Below are 20428 nucleotides of genomic sequence, written 5' to 3' on the forward strand. Positions count from 1 at the left end.
TTATCTAAATGTAATGGCTGGATTAAATTTATCTGACTGTGATGTGCCTGATGAGAGGAGATATGCATTTTTAACTCTTACTGGAATCTGAGCTCTTTTCAAAATCAAGTGCCATTTGTTACTGTGTTTCTCGTCTCCCATCATGACTCCCATCATGACATTTAGACTTTTCCTGGAGACATTTATATTTGGGGTCAATCCTGAGCCCTATCCTGACAACTATTGTTTTTAACTATGGAGAGTATTGAGAGCTTTGATAAAACTATTGAGAACACCATGCTGAAAAGATTATATATGTGTAAAAATCCCTTGCTTAAAAATGCTTCAATCCATTGGTGAGGATATAGAAAAATTAGAAACATAGAAATACCACATGATCCAGCAATTCTGCTTCTAAATATATACCTGAAAGAACTGAAAGCAGGGACTCAGATACTTGCACACCAATATTTATAGCAGCATTATTCACAAAAGCAAAAAGATGGAAACAACCCAAATATCTATCAACAGATAAATAAACAAGAGTGGTATATACATACCATGGAATATTATTCATACTTAAAAGATAATGAGGTTTTGACACGTTTTGACATGGATCACCTTATGCTAAATGAAATAAGCCAGACCCAAAGGCCACAGTTTGTATACTTCTACATACATGAGGTGTCTAGAGGAGTCAAATTCATACAGACAGAAAGTAGAGTGGTTGTCGCCAGTGCCTGGCGAAAGGACAGAATGGGAAGTTATTGTTAATGGATACAGCGTTTCTGTTTGGAATGATGAAAAAGTTCTGGAGATGCACAGTGGTGATGGTTGTAGAATATTGTTAATGTACTTAATGCCACCCAAGTATACACTTAAAAATGGTTCGACTGGTAAATTTTACATTACATATATTTCATCACAATTAAAAAAAAAAAAAGGATTCAATCCAGAACCACAGTGAAATGATTTACAAATTCTTGAAGGAGCAGTGCCTGCAATTTAAAAACACTTCTTAAAAAGCAAATGACCTTTTTCCAGCTCCTTCACCTTTAGTGTTTAGACTGTTGCCAATTTTTCTTAATACCTATAGTGACCTGGAAGTCATGCCGCTGTTGCTGGCAAAACTGAGACTATGCGGCCGATACCTTGCCATTTCTGGTAGGCACGGGCAGAATCTCATGATCCTGTGCAACGTGAGCTTAGGCCAATTGAAACCAACAAACTCCATTGCTCTGTTTCCAATCAAAGCCATCAAGCACATCAAACCAAAAACTTTCAACAAACCACATCTCAGAGATCTTTATGAAGCCTTGTGCAGAAACCATGTCCCTCTGTCAGCTCAGCTTTGCCACCAGCTAGTGTGTTCTGACAGAATATATCAGTGGTCCCCACCCCGGAGTCCAGCAGAGATGAGGTCTGGTGTGAGTGAACATTGGTGCAAGCTGGGAGGATGCAAGGACGTTTGGAAGTGAGCAGAGGTTAACCTTAAGGAAAAGTGAAACTTTGGCCTAGACATATAATTTTCTTAATGTTTAAACACTTAAAAAATAAGTCACAAATTAATATCTGCTGATATGAGATAGCCTGAGGCCCTGGTCATTCTTTCCCTTTAACAGATGGGCCTGTGGAGGCCTGTGAATACTTTGAAACTATGTGCAGATTTACCTCTGGTTGTATGGTTGCTTTTTTTTTTTAATTTCTATTTTTGAGAGAAAGAGAATGCACATGCGCACAAACCAGGGAGGGGCAGAGAGGGGTCGGGAGAGAGAATCCAAAGCAGGCTCCAGGCTCCTGAATTCACACAGGAGAAGCAACAAATAGTCATTTGAAATCGTGTAGTTGTCCCCAGGGCATATGACAATGGCTTCTTCAGGGCATATGACAATGCCCATATCCCAAATCACCATGTCCAGGACAGCACTGAAAGTCAAAAGTCTGTCAACCAGACATACTAACCATCAAGCAAAAGAGTGAGGAGGCTACAGAAAACAGGAAAGGCTAGGAAGCTGCATGACACCTGCTATGAAATTTCCAGGGAGCTGATTACACCGGAGGCAGTTGACAGCCTAGCAGCCTGGCAGACCCTGTGCAAGAGATAATGAGTGGCCATTCCTTGATTTATTCACTCTCATTCCTTTATTTAGGAAGGACTTATGTGAGCTAGCTGCTAGGATTCACCATTCTGTGCTCATAAACCTCACAGTCTAGTGGGTGGTGGGGGGCGGGGGGAGAAAGATTTTTAAGACAACAGTCACCAAATAAGTATAAAATCATGCTTGTCATTTGTGTGATTATTGAGTGGTACCTGGTATTCTGTGAGCTTATGGGATGGGGCTCTGTCACAGTCAGGGCACTGGGGTTGGCTTTCCTGTAGAGGAGACAACTGAATTGAAGCTGAAGCGATATGTGGGAACTAAATGGGGGAAGAGGGAAGATCAGACCAGGATGTGCAAATGGCCTGTGCTGAGGGGATGTGTGGCCATTTCCAGACTTGAACCCTGGCCTGGGTGGCCAGGAGTATAGACATGCAATGGCAGCGATGTGGTCAGGCAGAGAAGGGCCAGATCCCTGACCTCTTGCATGAACCACACTTCTGAGTGTTCACTTTTGGAATCATGCAAACCAAAGATGTGGGACATTTAGGATGTTATTTAATCACACCCTCTCCAGTCCCCTTTTGATTTTTACCTGAGCTGGGAGGCTTTATGGTCTGGTCAGAGCTCGCACTCTAGGGCTTCAAATCCTGGCTCTTTGTTGGCTCTCTGTGTGATCTTGGGTAAGTTCCTTACCCTCTCTGTTCCCTTGTACTTTTGTGAGAAGAAATGAGTAATGCCAGCAACGTGCTTGGCATGGTGGCTCACTCACTGTAAGCATGGAACACATTTTGTTCTTATTTTCATTATAATTAACCCGAAACGGGACCAGTTGGGGGAGGTTGTGTTTACAGGAGGAAGGCCACGCAGCTTCTAGGCTCACTGACTCCATGCCCTTCCACCACGTCACACTGTTTTCACAAAGGGCGAGTCCTTTTCATGCTGTAATTCTGTCCCTGAGCAAAAAAAATTAAATGATGGTCCTTAAAATTATATTCAATTGCTCCGGTTCTGCTTATTCCTTTTTTCCTCCTTCCCTGACCAAATGGAGAAGAAGAAACAGCTCTTGAGGCATGAAGTTGCTACCTGGAGCCTCTGAATATCTTGCACGCCCCTACAGGCTGGGCCCATAGTGGATGGCGATGCAGCACCTGGCTCCTTGGGGACCCTGGAAGCCCTTCTGGTCCACAAAGCATCTTAGCTGCTTCAAGGACTATCTCAGACATCAGGAGAGAGACTGCTTTGATGACACAGAGGAATGTGCCTCATTTCTAGAATTTGTTTACAGTGCACAAACTGTACCAGAAAATTTGCACCATATGAGAGAGGTATCCGAGAGACCTGAGTGCTGGATATTTGTGAAGCAATGAGGGCAAACGGAAGGCTTGGAGGAAAATTTCAGAGCACTGGCTGCGTGAGTGGCTGGGGATGGGAAAAGTAGACTAGGGTGTCTGACTGTGGCGTCTCCTGCCAGGAGAAAACTGTGGCATGTGTGTGCACACAGCCTCGCCAGCAGGTGGGCAGCTAGAGTGCCCTGATGCAAAGGGCCAGGTGGGGCAAGACTGGAAACTAGAAATGCCTTGGGTAGATGGAAGGGAGTGGAGCAGGTGGGGGCCACTACCGAGACAGTGAGGAAGCTGCCAGCCTTGCTGGGGAGGCCCATTTAGGCATGGCTACATTCTTCTTTGACCCCAGAGCCTGGAGAACCACAGGCAGTCCAGAATGATGGAATCCTTGCAGGTGGGATCAATGACCTCCAACTGCTCTACTGCTCGAAGAACAGCACCCCTCCCAGTGCCCTCCGACAACAGGATAGAGTGGCTTGTCCTCTGAGGGCATGAAAGGAGGAGAAGCTCCAGGCTTGTCTTTTCTGTCACCAAGTGCAGTGTACCAGGCACACGGGAACCCACACTACCAAGAAGGCCCTTAAATGTGGATGCTGCGGGGAGCCACCTGAAACACACACATTAGGGACTCGTGTGTGTGTTGGGGGGGGGAATATGTGTGCACAATAAATTATGGCAGGTTTTGTCGGTGTTTTGTCAGAGTTTACACTTCTAATCACTTGGAGTGACTCTTGGAATTACTTAGTGAAGAACTGGCAAAATAGATAAGACATTCAAATGGCAGAAATACTTGTTTAATCGCCAGAGAGCTAAGATTTATAATTTGATTTTAGAGTCTGTGTGCTGGACTCTTTCATTTTGAACATTACAGTAGGCCAGGGAATCATCATCTAATGTCGTATTTATTTCTACGAAGTTGAACTTTGCACCAGACATTCCCTTGAAAATAATAGTAAAATATAAAATCCAATTTTAATAAAAACTCTATCAGAATTTTTACATTGTAGTGGTGTAGATTCATTAAAAAGGGACCTTCTTTCAAGTATAAGGAAATTTGAATGCAGCATAATGGACTCATATGAGAAAATTCGACACATATTTCAAGAAATATTGGTTTGAGGACTTTGGAGAAGAATTAATTGAGGCCATGATTTAATAGGTTTTCTGTCCTGAGGGTATATCCTTATGCCAAGAATTTTCAGATAGGATCAGAAAGTGACAGGGTTAAAGTGAGGGGCGGGCAGGGGGGAATAGCTCAAGGTCAAGGTGACTACAGGATATGGAATGGTAGACTTTGTCCTGGTGTATTAGTCCAGGCTTTTCAGAGAAACAGAAGTAGGATAGAGAGATAAATAAGAGGCGATTCATGATAGGAACTGGGTCATGTGGCTCTGGAGGCCAAGAAGCCCCACAGTCTACTGGCTGAAGATGGGAACCAGGCATGCCAGTGGTATCCTTCAGTCTGAAGTCAGAGGCCATTGGTGTACATGGCCGGAGTCCCAAACTTCAAGCTCCAAGAGCAGGAGAAGATGGATGTCCTGGCTCAAGAAGAGAGAGAATTTGCTGCCTCTTTGCCTCTTTGTTCCAGGTGGGCCCCCAATGGATTGGATGCTGCTGCCCACACTGGTGAGGGTGGATCTTCTCAGTCTACTCAATCAAATGCTAATGTTTCCCAGAAACAACCCCACAGACACACGCAGAAATACTGCTTCACCAGCTGCCAGGGTCTCCCTTGAGCCAGTGAAGTTGGAACAAAATTAACAGTCACACCTGGGATAAGACCTGAGGCTTGAAAAATCGAGGGGAAGAAAAATCTCAGTTCTTGAATGGGGAATTTTGTTCTTCTGTGCATTTCATCCTTTATTCTCTCCATAAAGAAGGCTGCCACTTGGTCAGCAGCATTTCTGCTGCTGAATTTATGGGTGCCTGCCTCCTTCCCTTGACCTGGAGGCCCTCCACACAAATCTTGTGTACAGATCACATGCTTCCTTTTATGCTGTTGGAGAATTTTAATCAGTTCTGTCTGGTCTGTCTCTGGATATTTGTAAGATCTCTTTGGTTCTGTTGTTCTGCAGTTTCATTACATTGTATCTAGGTATGAATTTATTTTTATCCATCCTTCCCAAACGTGAGAGTTTCTGTATTTAGTTCTGGAAAATTATCAGTCAATATAGATGCTGGCAAGGATGTGGAAAAATGGGAACGCTCTTGCACTGTTGGTGGGAATGCAAACTGGTGCAGCCGCTCTGGAAAACAGTGTGGAGGTTCCTCAAAAAATTAAAAATAGATCTACCCTATGACCCAGCAATAGCACTGCTAGGAATTTACCCAAGGGATACAGGAGTGCTGATGCATAGGAGCACATGTATCCCAATGTTTATAGCAGCACTTTCAACAATAGCCAAATTATGGAAAGAGCCTAAATGTCCATCAACTGATGAATGATAAAGAAGATGTGGTTTATATATACAACGGAATACTACTTGGCAATGAGAAAGAATGAAATATGGCCTTTTGTAGCAACGTGGATGGAACTGGAGAGTGTTATGCTAAGTGAAATAAGTCATACAGAGAAATACAGATACCACATGTTTTCACTCTTATGTGAAGGCTGAGAAACTTACCAGAAGACCATGGGGGAGGGGAAGAGGAAAAAAAAAAGTCACAGAGAGGGAGGGAGGCAAACCATAAGAGACCCTTAAATACTGAGAACAAACTGAGGGTTGAAGGGGGTGTGCGAGGGGGGAAAGTGGGTGATGGACATTGAGGAGGGCACTTGTTATGAGCACTGGGTGTTGTATGAAAACCAATTTGACAATAAATCATATTTAAAAATTATCAGTCAATCTCTTCAAATATTGCTTCTCAGTCTCTATTTTGTCTTTTCTTCTTGAAGTCCTATTATGAGTATATTAGACTTTAGTATTCTCTCCTCCCCTTCTCTCTCTTTCTCTCTGAAACATAGACACTTTAAAAAATTAAGAGACATATGTCTCTAAAGGAACACAGGGGCAGCATCAGACCCTGGATCCTCAGTGGGAGCCAATCACAGGTAATTTGCTGGCTGTGAAAGAGGAGGCAGCAAATTCATCTAATCTAACTTGAAGAAGAGGAAAAAGATGAACATCATGACGGAGAAGAGCACAGAGGTCAGTTCATCTTAAGAATGCTCTTTAGGACATATATTGCCTACAATGTATATAAAACTTCCTCTGAGCAAACTAAATTTGCTTTGTAGACAAAGATTTACAGGTCTTTTTCTCTTTGGCCATCAGGAATCTCAGAGCCAAATCTGAAGCCTGTTCTGGACACTCAAGGCATCATCTCTGCACCTCCTTTCTTCCTATTCTCTCTGCTTTATATTTAGAAGTGTTTCCTGAGCTTACAATCAGCAGAAGAAACCCAAAAGCCAGGACTGGCTGATCAGCAAAAAATTTAAAACCTCTCCATGAAAAGGAAAAACATACACAATAATGGAGATAGTTTGGTACTGACATTAGATAGTCCCGAGGATCAACTGACAAAGTCCAGAAGTAAATGGTGGCCTTTACAGTCAAATGATTTTTGACAAGGAGACCAGGCAGTTTAATGGGGGAAAGGAATAGTCTTTCTAACAAATGCTGGGACAACTGGATAATCACGTGAAAAAGAATTAAGTAGGACCCCTATCTCATACCGTATACAAAAATTAACTCAAAATGGATCAAAGACTTAAATATAAGAGCTAAAACTACAAACTTTTAGAAGAAAACAGGTATGAATCATCATGACCTTGGATTAGGCGACAGGTTCCAAAAGCAACAAAAGAAAAAAATAGATTGGAGTCTATCAAAATTTAAAAGTCCCATGCTTCAAAAGACACCATCCAGAAAGTGAAAAGACAACCCACAAGATGGGAGAAATATCTGCAAATTGTATTATCTGACGAGGGACTTTTATTTAAATATAAAAAGAACTCTTACAACTCGATAATAAAATGACTAATAACTAAAAAAATAGACAAAGGATTAGAATACAAATTTCTCCAAAGGAGATACAGAAATGGCCAGTAAGCACTGAAGATTTAAGTGAGGAAGCAATCACCTTTTCGTAATGCAAAACAAAATCATAAATTAAAAAATCATTCTGGACTGGGGCACTGGGTGGCTCAGTTGGTTAAGTGTCTGACTTCGGCTCAGGTCATGATCTCATGGTTCATGGGTTCGAGCCCCGCATCGGACTCTGTGCTGACTGTGCAGAGCTTACAGCCTGCTTTGGATTCTGTGTCTCCCTCTCTCTCTGTCTCTCTCTCAAAAAAAATAAACATTAATAAAAAAAATTTTTTTAAATCATTCTGGACCTTCTGGGGTCCAAGTGAAAACTGTGTTCATTCCAGTTTCCTGGAAGCATGGAGTGCAAATATAGTGTGCTTAAGCAAAGCCACCTCTCACTAATTCTTCAAATACTGAGTACCTGCTCTACTATGTGTGGTAAGCTGGCTCCTGTTAAAATTAAAAAGAAAATCTTCTCCCAACCCAGAAATCTTCTCCATAAAGGTAGTACACACTTTTATTATCAAATAAGCATTAAACAAGAATGTGATGTGCATCACAGGCAATTGACAGACAGAAACCTCACCCCTTCATGTTAGTTGTTACATACATATTTTCTGGTGTGATCTGTTTCATATATATTCTCAACATAAACAGTAATAACTAGTCCCCCAGTAAAAGGACTAGACAGCACTACTGATCACATGTATTCACCCTCTCTACCTGGTGACTGGGATGACCATCTAGGTTGGCTATTTAGTTTATCCAGAGGAAAAAACACGCTACTCATGATAGGAGTTAGTTGTGCAACTTGGAGCAAGGTGCTCACTAAAGTTAGTGTCCTAGGAAACTGGGAGATTGGGTGCTCTCTCTCTGGATGTTTACACTGCAAACAGCTGGCTCCAGGGCCCTGGAGCAAGACTCTTCTAGGTTCTAGGTCTTAAAGCTGACCCAAGGCCTAGGTAGTCTTCAAAAGGACTTAGGTACATTTCAAAGAATACTTACAATGATCCCTTTTCTAAACTAAATGTTGAAAGAAAAAGGAGAGGTAAATATTTTCAAAAGGAAGAATTAAGCATCTTATTTTTTAAATGTCTGCTTTACAGTCCCACACATCACCAACACATCCTGTAGGTAACACAACGCCCAGTGCATGGCTGGCCACAGAAAGCGGGAACAGGACCTCGAAAATCTTTAGCGGTGACTCGAAGAGAGAAGCCAGGGTCTGGATTGAGAACTTTAAGTTTAGTTTAAGACAAGTCTTCCAAAGCAGGATTTTGATTAAGACTGCACAAGGATGCGTGGCAGCAGCAAGGTTTTGGGCTTAAGTGTTCGAAGATGGAGCATGAATTCTTTCCACCCAAGGGCGACAGGGTCTTGGGAAGCTCTGTAATGACCACTTGCGAGGCTGCAGACTTCAGGGATACTACACTGCACGCTGTAGTAAGGTGTGTGGTGTGCTCTCGGCTCTCGTGAGCTAGGGCGAACCCTGGGCAGGGGCCGTGAGGAAAGAATGCCTGCCGATCACCCCGCCCCCTCGCCAACCCCGTCCAGTCGCACGTGGAAGTCCTTTGTCCGCCGCCCGCCAGTCCCAGGACGCGCGCGGGACGCCTGCCCCTTCCCGGTGCCGGGCCGGCGTTGCAGACGGTCCCCTACTCCGCGTGGCTGACCCCACCCGGGACTGCGCGCAGCACAAGGGTAGTTGGCGCCGCGGGCTAGCGACCCGAGACGAACCTGAACGTGACCACGCCCCCGCCCCCACGCTCATGTGACCTTCTGGGGCTGGCCCAGCCCCGCCCCCACCGCGCCGTGAACACGCTCTGAGACGCCCTCGTGGTCTTCTACGCAGGCGCAGATTTTGGCTCGCGGCGGGTGACGCAATCCTGCGCGGACTGAGAGACTCAGGCCCTAAGCGTACGTCGAATCACGTAACTTTCCCTGAACGGCCTCCGCAGTCGGACGTGCGCGCGCAGCCCCTCCCCCAGCCGCGGGAGGGGGCGGGGCTGTCTGGGGTGGGGCGGGGCCTGCGGCGACCAATCGGCAGCGTCCGCGCTGGTGCCGCGCCCCGCCCAGCCGGCCGTCGGTCCCCCGGGGCCTGGTCCGGCCGACGCGCGGTGGCTGCGGCGGCGGCGGCGGCGGCGCCGGCTGGGAGGTGAGTGTGCGGCCCGCAGGCCCTGCGGGCTCCTTGCCCCAGCTGCTGCCTCCCGACTTGTCCGCGTCCGGGGAGCGGGCCGGCCGCGCGTGCCCTCCGGGAGGAGCCGCGGGCCTCTGGAGCGCAGGAGCCAGGGACGGCCGGGAGTCGGAGGTCCAGGCCCGGTCACGCGGGCGCCGTGGACGCCCGCGGCCCAGCAACCACCGAGTCCATTTGCAGCGGGGGCGTGTGTCCCTCCCTCGGAAGTGTGCTGGTCGGAGGGGTGGAGGAGGCGGGGGTGTCCTCCGTTGGAGCGCGATGCCCACCCGGACGCGGCTGGGCGGGAGCGCCGCACCCTCCCCAGTGCGGAGGGGCCTCGGAGAGCCGCCGGCTGGAGCGCGATGCTCCAGACGGAGGTGCGGCCGGGTGCCATCCAATTACAGTGGGAGATGCAGCTGTCACCCAGGCCGGAGGATTCCTGTCGCCATGATCACTGCCTTTCCTTCCTGTGCTCAGACAGGATGAGAAATCGTGCTCAGAAATCACTTTGTTGATAGACTCAGAAATTACTATCAGGCCGCCTCTATGTTCACACGTCTGCCCGAGGTGCCGTTTGGCAGAGGTTTGGGAAAGTGGAGGGCTGCTGGTGAGTATGGGCATCATGTTGAGAAAGCCCTCTGCAGCCGTTTCTCCAAGGCTGGGGCTGGAATGCATGAGTGCTCAGGCTTCCTGGATGTTCTTGTTACAGTTGAACTCTCAGAGGGCAGTCTTTTTTCATGTTTGTGGGGGGCTGGTGTTTGTAGGGAGCCAATTGTAGTGCCAGATACTGGAAACAGTATCACTGGTAGGAATAGAGAAGTGAAGAGAGGTCAGGCTGGTTTTCCAGGGAAGATGAAGACAAGTTCTGCTCTAGACATGCTGAGTCTGAGATGACATCTAAGATCTGGCTGAAGGAGGACAGGTACTTTGGATGGGTGCTGGAGATTTAGGAACTAAAACATACTGGGAAGAGGAAGGGAGATTCAGGAGCATAAACTTTCTATGAGAAGAAAGCACATAGTCAGAGAGTGTGAGAAGAGAGTAGTGCCAGTCAAGCAGAAGTGACCCATGATGGTGTGGGGTGCCATGGAAGCCAAGGAGAGAAGACCTCTGGGTGGGGGTGAAATCTGCAGCATCCACAGCTGTGGAAAAACCTAGGGAGGAAAAGCAGCTCTTTGCATTTGGCATGGCTGAAGCGAGGGGCCTGCTGAGCAGTTTCAGTGCAAGTCAGTTCCACCAGGCCCAGCCTCAAACCTCAGTCTCAAGGTTTACCTTGTTCCTCTTCTGTGAAATGGGGATAACAGTAACACCCAGGCCTAGGAAGCCAGTAGCAAGTACCTTACAAGTCTCAGGTGCGCTTGTAAGCACTTGACATGCTTGTACTCACTAAAGCCTCGCATGGCCTGGCAACCTTCTACAAAAGAGCAGACTGTATGTAGTTTAGAGAAATTAAGTTACTTGGTCACTAGCACAGCTCCTGAAAGTATTCTCATAAAGTGATAGGAATTCAAATTATGAGGTGTTTAGGGGTGCTGGAAATGGCCATGGATTATGGACTGCTTTTCCATGAAGTTTTCCTCATGGAAAGTAGTTATTTAGTTGGTTGTTTTCAAAGGCAGACATGATTCTCTAAGATTTGTTCTCAGTGGCAGCCATGTGTTTTGTTTTAATTATTTGGTTTCCTAGTCAAAGAGCTAGACATTATTGTTGCAGTAAATTCTATTACAGTTTTGAGGTCTGGGTCTATAAGGAAGGTAGAAAATGTTCTAGGTATGCAAGTTCCTGCCAGAATATATTTCATTAGGCCTCACTTTCGTCATTTATGGTTATCCCTGGGAGAAATCTTAGTATTATTTCTTTCATTAAATATTATCTTATGAGGGTACATCAAAACTTCCCTTTAGAAACCCGCTAAGAAGTGGTATGATTTGGGGTCACCTGGGTGGCTGAGTCGGTTAAGCGTCCAACTCTCGATTTCGGCTCAGGTCATGATCTCATGGTTCATGAGTTTGAGCCCTGCATTGGGCTCTGCGCTGACAGTGTGGAGCCTGCTTGGAATTCTCTCTCTCTCCCTTTCTCTCTTTCCCTAGCCTGCTCATGCTCTCTCTCTCAAAAATAAATAAGCTTTTTAAAAAATGTGGTGTGATTTATATCTTTATGTGAGGAAAGTTGGGTTTTGGTTGTTAATCAGCTCCTATCCTCTAGAGAACTGAAATAATTCTAATTTTTAATCCTTTTGCTTTAGTGGTTGCTCATGCATGAATAATTCTTGCTTCTGTTTTCAGAGCTGTTTTTGGAAAGAAGAAACATGGAAAGTGGTGCAGTTCTGCTGGAATCCAAATCCTCACCATTCAACCTTCTGCATGAAATGCATCAGCTGCGCCTTCTTGGTCACCTGTGTGATGTGACTGTTAGCGTGGAGTACCAGGGTGTCCGTGAAGAGTTCATGGCTCATAAGGCTGTGCTGGCAGCCACCAGCAAGTTCTTTAAAGAAATGTTTCTTAACGAGAAGACTGTGGATGGTACGAGGACTAATGTCTACCTAAATGAAGTGCAAGTTGTTGACTTTGCTTCATTTCTTGAGTTTGTCTACACTGCGAAGGTACAGGTAGAGGAAGATCGGGTGCAGCGAATGCTGGAAATGGCCGAGAAACTGAAATGTCTGGACTTATCGGAAACTTGTTTTCAGTTGAAGAAGCAGATGTTAGAGTCGGTACTTCTGGAGTTACAGAACTTCTCCGAGTCACAGGAGGCAGAAGGGAGTAGTGGCTCCCAAGCCACCATTGCCCCTGACCCCAGGGCAAGTCCCACTGTGGACAGTCCTCTTGCTAACGGCCTTGGGGATTCCTCAGATCCCCCAGCAGAGACAATCAGCAATGGTGTGTTGCCAGATATGCCCCCCAGGAAGTCCAAGGAGAAACCAGACAAGAAAAAAGATGCAGTCAAGCCTCCCTACCCAAAAATCAGAAGGGCCAGTGGAAGGCTGGCTGGAAGAAAGGTGTTTGTGGAAATCCCTAAAAAGAAATACACAAGAAGGCTCCGGGAGCAGCAGAGAAGTGCCGAGGACAACATGGGGGACTACTGCAGCCCCCAGGACCCTAGCCCGGATGCCATGGGTGCAGAAATGGAGCCCGTCACAAAACATGAAGAATGTGGCACAGCAGTGGAGGCAGTGCAGGTGCTGCCAAAAGTGGGTGGCCGGGAGGACGCAGGCCGTCGGGAGGAGGACGAGGACGAGGATGAGGAGGGTGAGAAGAGGAAGAGCAACTTCAAATGCACTATCTGCGAGAAAGCCTTTCTTTATGAGAAGAGCTTCCTGAAGCACATCCGGCACCATCACGGAGTGGCCACCGAGGTGGTTCACCGCTGCGATACGTGCGGCCAGACCTTTGCCAACCGCTGCAACCTGAAGAGCCACCAGCGCCACGTGCATAGCAGCGAGCGCCACTTCCCATGCGAGCTATGCGGCAAGAAGTTCAAGAGGAAGAAGGACGTCAAGCGGCACGTGGTGCAGGTGCACGAGGGTGGCGGCGAGCGACACCAGTGCCAGCAGTGCGGCAAGGGCCTGAGCTCTAAGACGGCGCTGCGGCTGCATGAGCGGACGCACACGGGCCACAAGCCGTATGGCTGCACTGAGTGCGAGGCCAAGTTCTCTCAGCCCTCGGCGCTGAAGACCCACATGAGGTAGGGCCACGGCCACCAGCTGAAGCCGCTGCAAGGGTGCTTTTTACCTGGGATGCAGCCTCTTAATGTTCTGGAGACAGGTGTCAAGAGATCGAGGTGGTTCCAGGGTTTGACCAGTGTGGCCACATCTAGAACATTCTGTATCTTAATCTGTGCCCTCTAGAAGTTGGGGGGCTGCTTTCGGACCTCTGTGAATTCTCTTCCTGAGTAGAGGTGTCTTTTCATTCAGCCTTCCTACAGGTCCCAGGCTGATGGCTGTCCCCCTCGCCCTGTGCCCAGTGCCAGCACAGAAGCCTGGACACCGAGCCCTGGCCCACCCAGGCAGAGGCCACTGGGAACACCAGGTCTACCAGTCTGGTTCTGCAGCCATGCAGGCCAGGCTATCCTGATCTCAGAGTAGCCCCTGGAACTTACAGTGCCACCATGCTTGAGGGGCAGTTGAGCTCATCACCTTCATTGCTCTTTTCCTGACTGTTTATTTAGAACTTGGGCCTGTGACCAGCTGGGTCCCATGGTCCCACTAACGACCTCAGTGAAAGGCCATTTAGGGCTTTAAGACATTCCTCTGGTCTTAGGTGTTTGTTCTCTGGGCTTGGAAAGTGTGCTGTTGGTTAGCCCAACCTCCAGAATCAGGACAGTGTTTTCTGTTCATAATTTCCAAAGTGTAGGTGGGGTACACCAGTTTTTAAGTAGGTGTCCTTCCAGGCCTCACTGTTTATGCTTGAAATCCAGACAAGCAGTTTCTCCTGTAGTATAGACCTGCCGTCAGGCCGGGGCCAGTCTTTGGGGTGGTCACATGGCATTCATTGTCTTTTTACTCTATGTGAGAAGTTTAAAAACTTGGCTTAGGAAGTGCTTAGGGAGTTGTGGTCGATGGCTACTACATACTAGTTGGGAAACTAAAATGCTGAGGTGTCCTCCCTGGAAACCAGGCTTCTTCAGCATTTTGAGAACTGTTCTTTCTGGACCGGTCATTTTTGATCATGTGGTGCTTTGTCAGCCGTGGTCCCCAAGGTGTCTGTGGTTGATCACTCTCACGAGGAAGCTTTATACAAATGTGGCCCAGCACCATTCAGTAGTTAAGAAAGTGTGCAGAGGTGCGTGTCTGCCAGCCATGCAGTGTAAACCAGAGGGCGGTGAGGGGCTGTTCCGCGCCCCTCCCCCCGGGGAAGTGCGGCAGCCTGCTGGCCCCTGCTGGAAATGGATCTGGGGACAGAGGTCACGGGCCTGTGTCTTTCCACTTAGGCCATTCTCATTCGGTCTCTTGGAATAACCACCTTTGCAGGCTACAGTGGAAATTGTATTGCAAAGTTGGCTTTGAGATACATCCTAAGTTATCATCTGAATGTTGTACTTTCAGAATTCATACAGGGGAAAAACCTTTTGTCTGTGATGAATGTGGTGCAAGATTCACTCAGAACCACATGCTGATTTATCATAAAAGGTGTCACACAGGTAAATACTCAATGCTGTTGTGATTGAATGTCTTTGTAGCTGTAGAAGAAACTGCCATTTAATTTAGAAGTTGGCATCTCCCAAAGTGGTACAGGCTAAGGCTATGATATAGCTTTTCCATCTCATAAGTGAGCAAAAACGAGTAAATAAAATACGCCTCTGCCCCTGGTGCTGGCGTGCTTGAGGTAGCGGCCTGTGCACACTGGGAAGTGGAAGGTGGCAAGGGAGTCTTACATATGATGAGGTATGAAACAGTTCCTAGTGTTTTAGCCCAAAATTCCGTTTCTAGGAATCTGTCCTGAAGAAATTGTTCAAAATATGGGAAAAAACTATATGCTGTCATCTACCTACTTGCTCTTTGTAATAACAGAGCATTGGAAACAACCTGATTGTCCATCCACAAGGAAGTGGTCCAGTAAACTGGTAAATCCATCTCCTGCCGGCTCCTGATGGGGCGGCTCTCAGGGCTCTGAACGTTATGAAAAACGCCTGTGCCCGGATGTGGACTGGAAAACGCACAATTATGCATACAGCTAATCCCAACTACATTGAAAACCTGCACATAAGAGACTAGATGAAAACAAATTTCTATGATGTATTAGGTAGTGGGATTATCTCATTTCTATCTTCTAAAATTTTTGTGATGTGATTTTATTATGTGATGCAGAAAATGTAAGTTGGCTTTATTCAAATTCAGCACATTAATCCTGAGGTTCAGAACCTTGCTGTATACAATACAGAATCTAACTCTTGTATGCTGCTGTTACCATACTAACCCAGTTCTTTCTTACTTGCTTGCATTTTAAAATGTTTATCTCTAAACACTGCCATATGAGCCTCAAGTTCAAATGCAGGTGAAGCAGAGCCGAGGCATTTAATGATGTGAATTACTGAGACTGTGAAATGAGAATCAGTGCCTCATGGAAGATTGGGGGTGGAGGTGAGGTCAGGCTACACTGAATCATTAAGTAAGCACTGGTCATTTGATGAAAATAGTAATGTATTTGGGTTCTGTTAAAGGCAGTATTTTTATTGTTTGTGAAATCAGGGGCACATCTAGTAATCAGATGAGTTTGATTTGTGGGGTTAAAAGACTCAAATTATACAACATGAAGTGGGAACATTTTTCTCCTGTTATGTACTCTAGTCCAGGTTGATGGGAGTTGCTGCCTGAGAGCAGCTGTGCATACGTAGCCATGTAAACTTCCTATCCTCCCAAGGGGGACTTTTGTCCTGATAAAGTGCCAGAGGAGTGCTGCTTTGCAAAATCCAACAGTTCCCCCAAACAAGTTGTAAAATTTGTTTGGAATGACTGAATTTCCAAAATGTGGGCTGACTGAATGATCTAATTCTAGGCTAGTGGAATCCTTCTTGGGATTTCCAAGTGTATTTTATGTGAACTTTCAGCAGATAGCAGACATCTTACACAAATAGGTGTTTTATGACAGTTTTAACTAGAAGATGTAACGTGCTGCCCAGCACGGCACTTTCGAGTTCATAGGTGATCTAGAGTGTGGGCCAACTCTTAGAGTGTTCTGGTGCCTGTATCATTTCTAACATTCTGTTTCATCTTTTCATGTAGGTGAAAGACCTTTTATGTGTGAAACATGTGGCAAGAGTTTTGCTTCTAAGGAGTATTTAAAACATCACAATAGAATCCATACTGGATCCAAACCCTTTAAATGTGAAGTTTGTTTCAGGACTTTTGCCCAACGGAATTCGCTCTACCAGCATATTAAAGTCCATACAGGTATGGCTGGAATGTAGCCAGGGAAGGGAGTTCAGTGTGGCAAGAATAATATCCCAAAGGTTTTAGATTCACTAGAAAATTATTTGGAGTTGAGCATTATTTTTTGTGTTGTGATAGCATTTTTAAATTTCTGAGTTTCTAGTTTCTGCCTCTGACAAACTGAAAAGGTATGAATGTTTGAATGTGGATGTGGATATGTGGACATTTGAACTTGGGGTAATGATCTACATGTTAGTGTATACACACACGCACAAATTCAGTTTCAGTGGGACTTGGAATTTTATATTCTGTTACTGTGGAAAACAGGTGAATTTCTGTAGATGTAATACCAGCTTTTGGCTTTGGCTCTCTTTGGGTGTAGGCCATAAACTCCTGTTATTCGAGGGATAGATTTGTACTTGTCAGTCGACTCTCCGGTCGTTCCCAGCATAGCCTTCCTCCTGATGCTTTCTTTTTTTCTTTTTCTTTTTTTTAAAGTTTATTTATTTTGAGATAGGGCGAGCAGGGGAGGGGCAGAGAGAGAAAGAATCCCATGCAGGCTCCATGCTGCCAGCGCAGACCCCAATGCAGGGCTTGATCCCAGGAACTGTGAGATCATGACCTAAGCCAATATCAGCTGGATGCTTAACCGACTGAACCACCCAGGCGCCCCTCTGCTGATACTTGCTAGTGGGCATGATTCCAGAGTGTATCAGAATTCAGTACAGTAGGCTGGAGAGATGAACCAGTGGTTTTCTTCTCTTCTGTCTCAGGGGAACGTCCTTACTGCTGTGACCAGTGTGGTAAGCAGTTTACCCAGCTCAACGCTCTCCAGCGTCACCATCGCATCCACACAGGGGAGAAGCCGTTCATGTGTAACGCATGCGGGCGGACGTTTACTGACAAGTCCACTCTGCGGCGGCACACCTCGGTAAGCAGTACTGTAGCTTCGGAATGACAAATCTCTGGGCCCCATGTACCCTTAACTCTAGACAGTCAGAAATGCTGGCCATCGTTCCATAAGGTGGTTATAGAAGACGACAGGTCTCCTTTTCAGGTTTTCTCTTCAGGGTGTACATTCCCAGTGTGAATGAAGAACTGAGTTTCAGGACTCTAAAGGCACAATCTATGATAAGTACTTCCTAACAGTAACAGTGGTGGTAGAAAGATGTTTGGCCATTAGTGAAAGGGTATTTTGTTGTGGTAGAAGCAAAATTAAGTTGAAAAGAGACCATTGTTTTAAAAGATGTTCTTGGGGCGCGTGGGTGGCTCAGTCAGTTAAGTGTCTGACTTCCACTCAAGTCATGATCTCACGGTTCGTGGTTTGAACCCCGCATCAGGTTCTAGGCTGAATGCCTGGAAGCTGCTTCAGATTCTGTGCCTCTCTCTCTCAAAAATAAATAAACATTACGGGGCGCCTGGGTGGCGCAGTCGGTTAAGCGTCCGACTTCAGCCAGGTCACGATCTCGCGGTCCGTGAGTTCGAGCCCCGCGTCGGGCTCTGGGCTGATGGCTCAGAGCCTGGAGCCTGTTTCCGATTCTGTGTCTCCCTCTCTCTCTGCCCCTCCCCCGTTCATGCTCTGTCTCTCTCTGTCCCAAAAATAAATAAACATTGAAAAAAAAAAAAAATAAATAAACATTAAAAAAAATGTAAAAGATGTACTTGTTCAGAGACACTTTGTGATTTTTGTTTTGTGTTTGATTCGTAGATACATGATAAGAATACTCCATGGAAGTCTTTCCTTGTTATTGTAGATGGCTCACCCAAGAATGATGACACACACAAGACTGAACAGCCGGACGAAGAATACACACCATCCAAACTTTCAGATAAATTGCTGTCTTTTGCAGAAAATGGCCATTTTCACAACCTAGCCACAGTCCAAGCTAGTGTACCTGCCATGCACGAGAACAGTTCTGCAGACACGGCTTGCAAGTCAGATGATTCTGTGGTGTCTCAGGACGCTCTGCTGGCCACCACCATCAGTGAGCTTAGTGAGCTGACTCCACAGACAGACCCGATGCCCACACAGCTTCACTCTCTGACCAATATGGAATGAAAGCTTGGAGTCACCTGCCAAGCAGATCCTACGCTGCGTCTCTGTGTGAGTGATCACTGTACACAAGTTAGCATTGGGGGCCAAGACCAAGAACTGTGTGGGCAAAATGGGCAAGAATAGCTTCTGCACATTTTCCTGAATCTCTGCTAACTTGCACGTCTTTATCAAAGCATTTTTAGAGCTTTCCCTTAAAAATCCCAGTCTGCATGACCTCAGCTACACTTGATCAAGAAACAAGGCAGTTAACATGACCTCACTTAATCCTGGTGCAGGTTGTATGCATAACCGTTCTATTGCTTGTCTTGATGTGTATGAAGTTTGGACAACTACATAACTATAGATCCAGAGCCCTGGCCCAGCTCATAAAGTTAGTGTTCGTGGTCTTCCTGGTCTCTCAGCCTGCCTTACACTTCAGTATGGGTTTATTACTCTGATACCTTTAGGCTATTAAGCTGAAATAAAACTGGGACCATGTTTTCAACTCTTTCCTATTGAACTGAAGCAAGTCTGATTTGCTCTGGGGACCCGAGTGGGACTGAAGAAATGGACAGTTGCATCCATTCCCTTCCACCTCTTGTTTTGTAGGCACTGAAGAAGAAATGACAAATTGAACGCTTGCAGAATGGCTTAGTATACTCTCTACTCACAGCACATATGCAGCTAGGAAATCGGTCCTGGAATAACTGCTAAAATGAAATGTGGCTGGTGGGTTTCATTCCTAAAATCTGATTAGGTAAAAGCTGTCCTACCAAAGATTCTAGCAGCAAATGGTATAGTTGTTTTACAAGGTGTAAAAGATTAAGCAAGAGGATTTAGAACACTTGAAACATCATGTAGTCCTTTTATTCACAAGTAGCAATGAGGTGGTCTGGCACATCTTAGAACACAGAGTGTTAGTATTTTTTGCTAGGTATTCTTGACTGACTCCGTGATGTTCAGAAACCCAGAATTTCTCATTCATGTATCAAGAGCTTGACACAGGCAAATAATTCCCAGAGTTTCCTTGGGAGCACGTGAGCATGTAGCAGAAGGGACCAAAGGTTTGGAACTTGTCTTTGACTATGCCTTAAGAGTGGATTGTGAAGAACCAGTAACTTTGTCTTATGTGCTGCTGAGGCTGACTCGTGCTGGCTTTTTGCTCAAAATGAATTTGCAATGAAGATAACTCTGCTGTATTTGCTAAGCCTGACCCTTGGTTCCAGTGGCTTGGGTATGTTGCCACACGCTAAGTGCTTTGATTCATGTGTAACCCTAAACATGCTAATTTAAAAAGAGAACCCTGAAGAATTCTTTTATTAGTTGCTATTTTTCCTACATTTTAATTTATTAAACTTGCTGTGAAAACATACACACTTTCTAAGAGAAAGGCAGTTTATCCTGAGTTCCAGAATGAAGTCACACCTGCACTATGCCAGAGACTAATGCAGGAAGACATTCTCCCTAAATGCTTACTTTGTTCTAACTTGTGACATGTTAAACACGAAAGCCACTCTGAGATGTTTTAGGTGCTGATAAAATGTTTCACACTTGCTCTTGAAAATCACAGTACTGAATTTTCAATGATAACATATCGTGGTTGTGTTTATAGAATAAAAGTGATGTCACACAACCAATTTTATTCTCGGTAAGAGAATGAGCCTGCCCAGCTGATGTACTGTTTCATGGGATAAAGTCATCTTAATGAGAAGGAATTTAAATAATAGATTATTTTGTTACCTACTGGAAGAAATTTTGTCTTGAATTTGTTTCTTTAGAAATTCTACAAAGTCATTTACTGTGTTAATAAATGTTTGCTTTGTAAAAAGTTTTGCAAATCTGAAGTTTATTTCCGCTGTTAGAATTTAGGCTCTGTAGAAATAAGATACTTAATTGAAAC

General features: G+C 45.6%; 1 protein-coding gene across 4 annotated transcripts; it reads left to right on the plus strand.

Moving 5' to 3' along the window:
- Window positions 1-9484: 9484 nt before the first annotated feature.
- Window positions 9485-20356, plus strand: GZF1 (GDNF inducible zinc finger protein 1). Of its 4 annotated transcripts, none has more exons than XM_045445490.1 (6): window positions 9485-9607; window positions 11911-13309; window positions 14670-14764; window positions 16347-16514; window positions 17267-17424; window positions 18202-20356. In XM_045445490.1, exons 2-6 carry the CDS (start codon window positions 11934-11936, stop codon window positions 18550-18552), a joined length of 2148 nt encoding a protein of 715 aa, XP_045301446.1. In that variant the 5' UTR covers window positions 9485-9607; window positions 11911-11933; the 3' UTR covers window positions 18553-20356. The 4 variants fall into 4 exon arrangements, with proteins under 4 accessions (XP_045301446.1, XP_045301445.1, XP_045301448.1 ...); XM_045445489.1 differs by lacking the exon at window positions 9485-9607 and adding an exon at window positions 9866-10232; XM_045445491.1 differs by lacking the exon at window positions 9485-9607 and adding an exon at window positions 9939-10232 and having other exon boundaries at window positions 18248-18467.
- The last annotated feature ends 72 nt before the right edge of the window (window positions 20357-20428 follow it).

Source organism: Leopardus geoffroyi, chromosome A3 (assembly GCF_018350155.1).
Source record: "Leopardus geoffroyi isolate Oge1 chromosome A3, O.geoffroyi_Oge1_pat1.0, whole genome shotgun sequence".
Classification (NCBI taxonomy): domain Eukaryota; kingdom Metazoa; phylum Chordata; class Mammalia; order Carnivora; family Felidae; genus Leopardus; species Leopardus geoffroyi.

What these genes read in the sequence shown, in the direction of transcription:
- GZF1 (XM_045445489.1), top strand. Translation starts at nt 10,172, where the DNA reads ATGTTCACACGTCTGCCCGAGGTGCCGTTTGGCAGAGGTTTGGGAAAG. An exon ending in GGGAAAGTGGAGGGCTGCTG is followed by an intron (nt 10,233 to 11,910) that starts GTGAGTATGGGC and finishes TTCTGTTTTCAG; the next exon opens with AGCTGTTTTTGGAAAGAAGA. An exon ending in TCATAAAAGGTGTCACACAG is followed by an intron (nt 14,765 to 16,346) that starts GTAAATACTCAA and finishes CTTTTCATGTAG; the next exon opens with GTGAAAGACCTTTTATGTGT.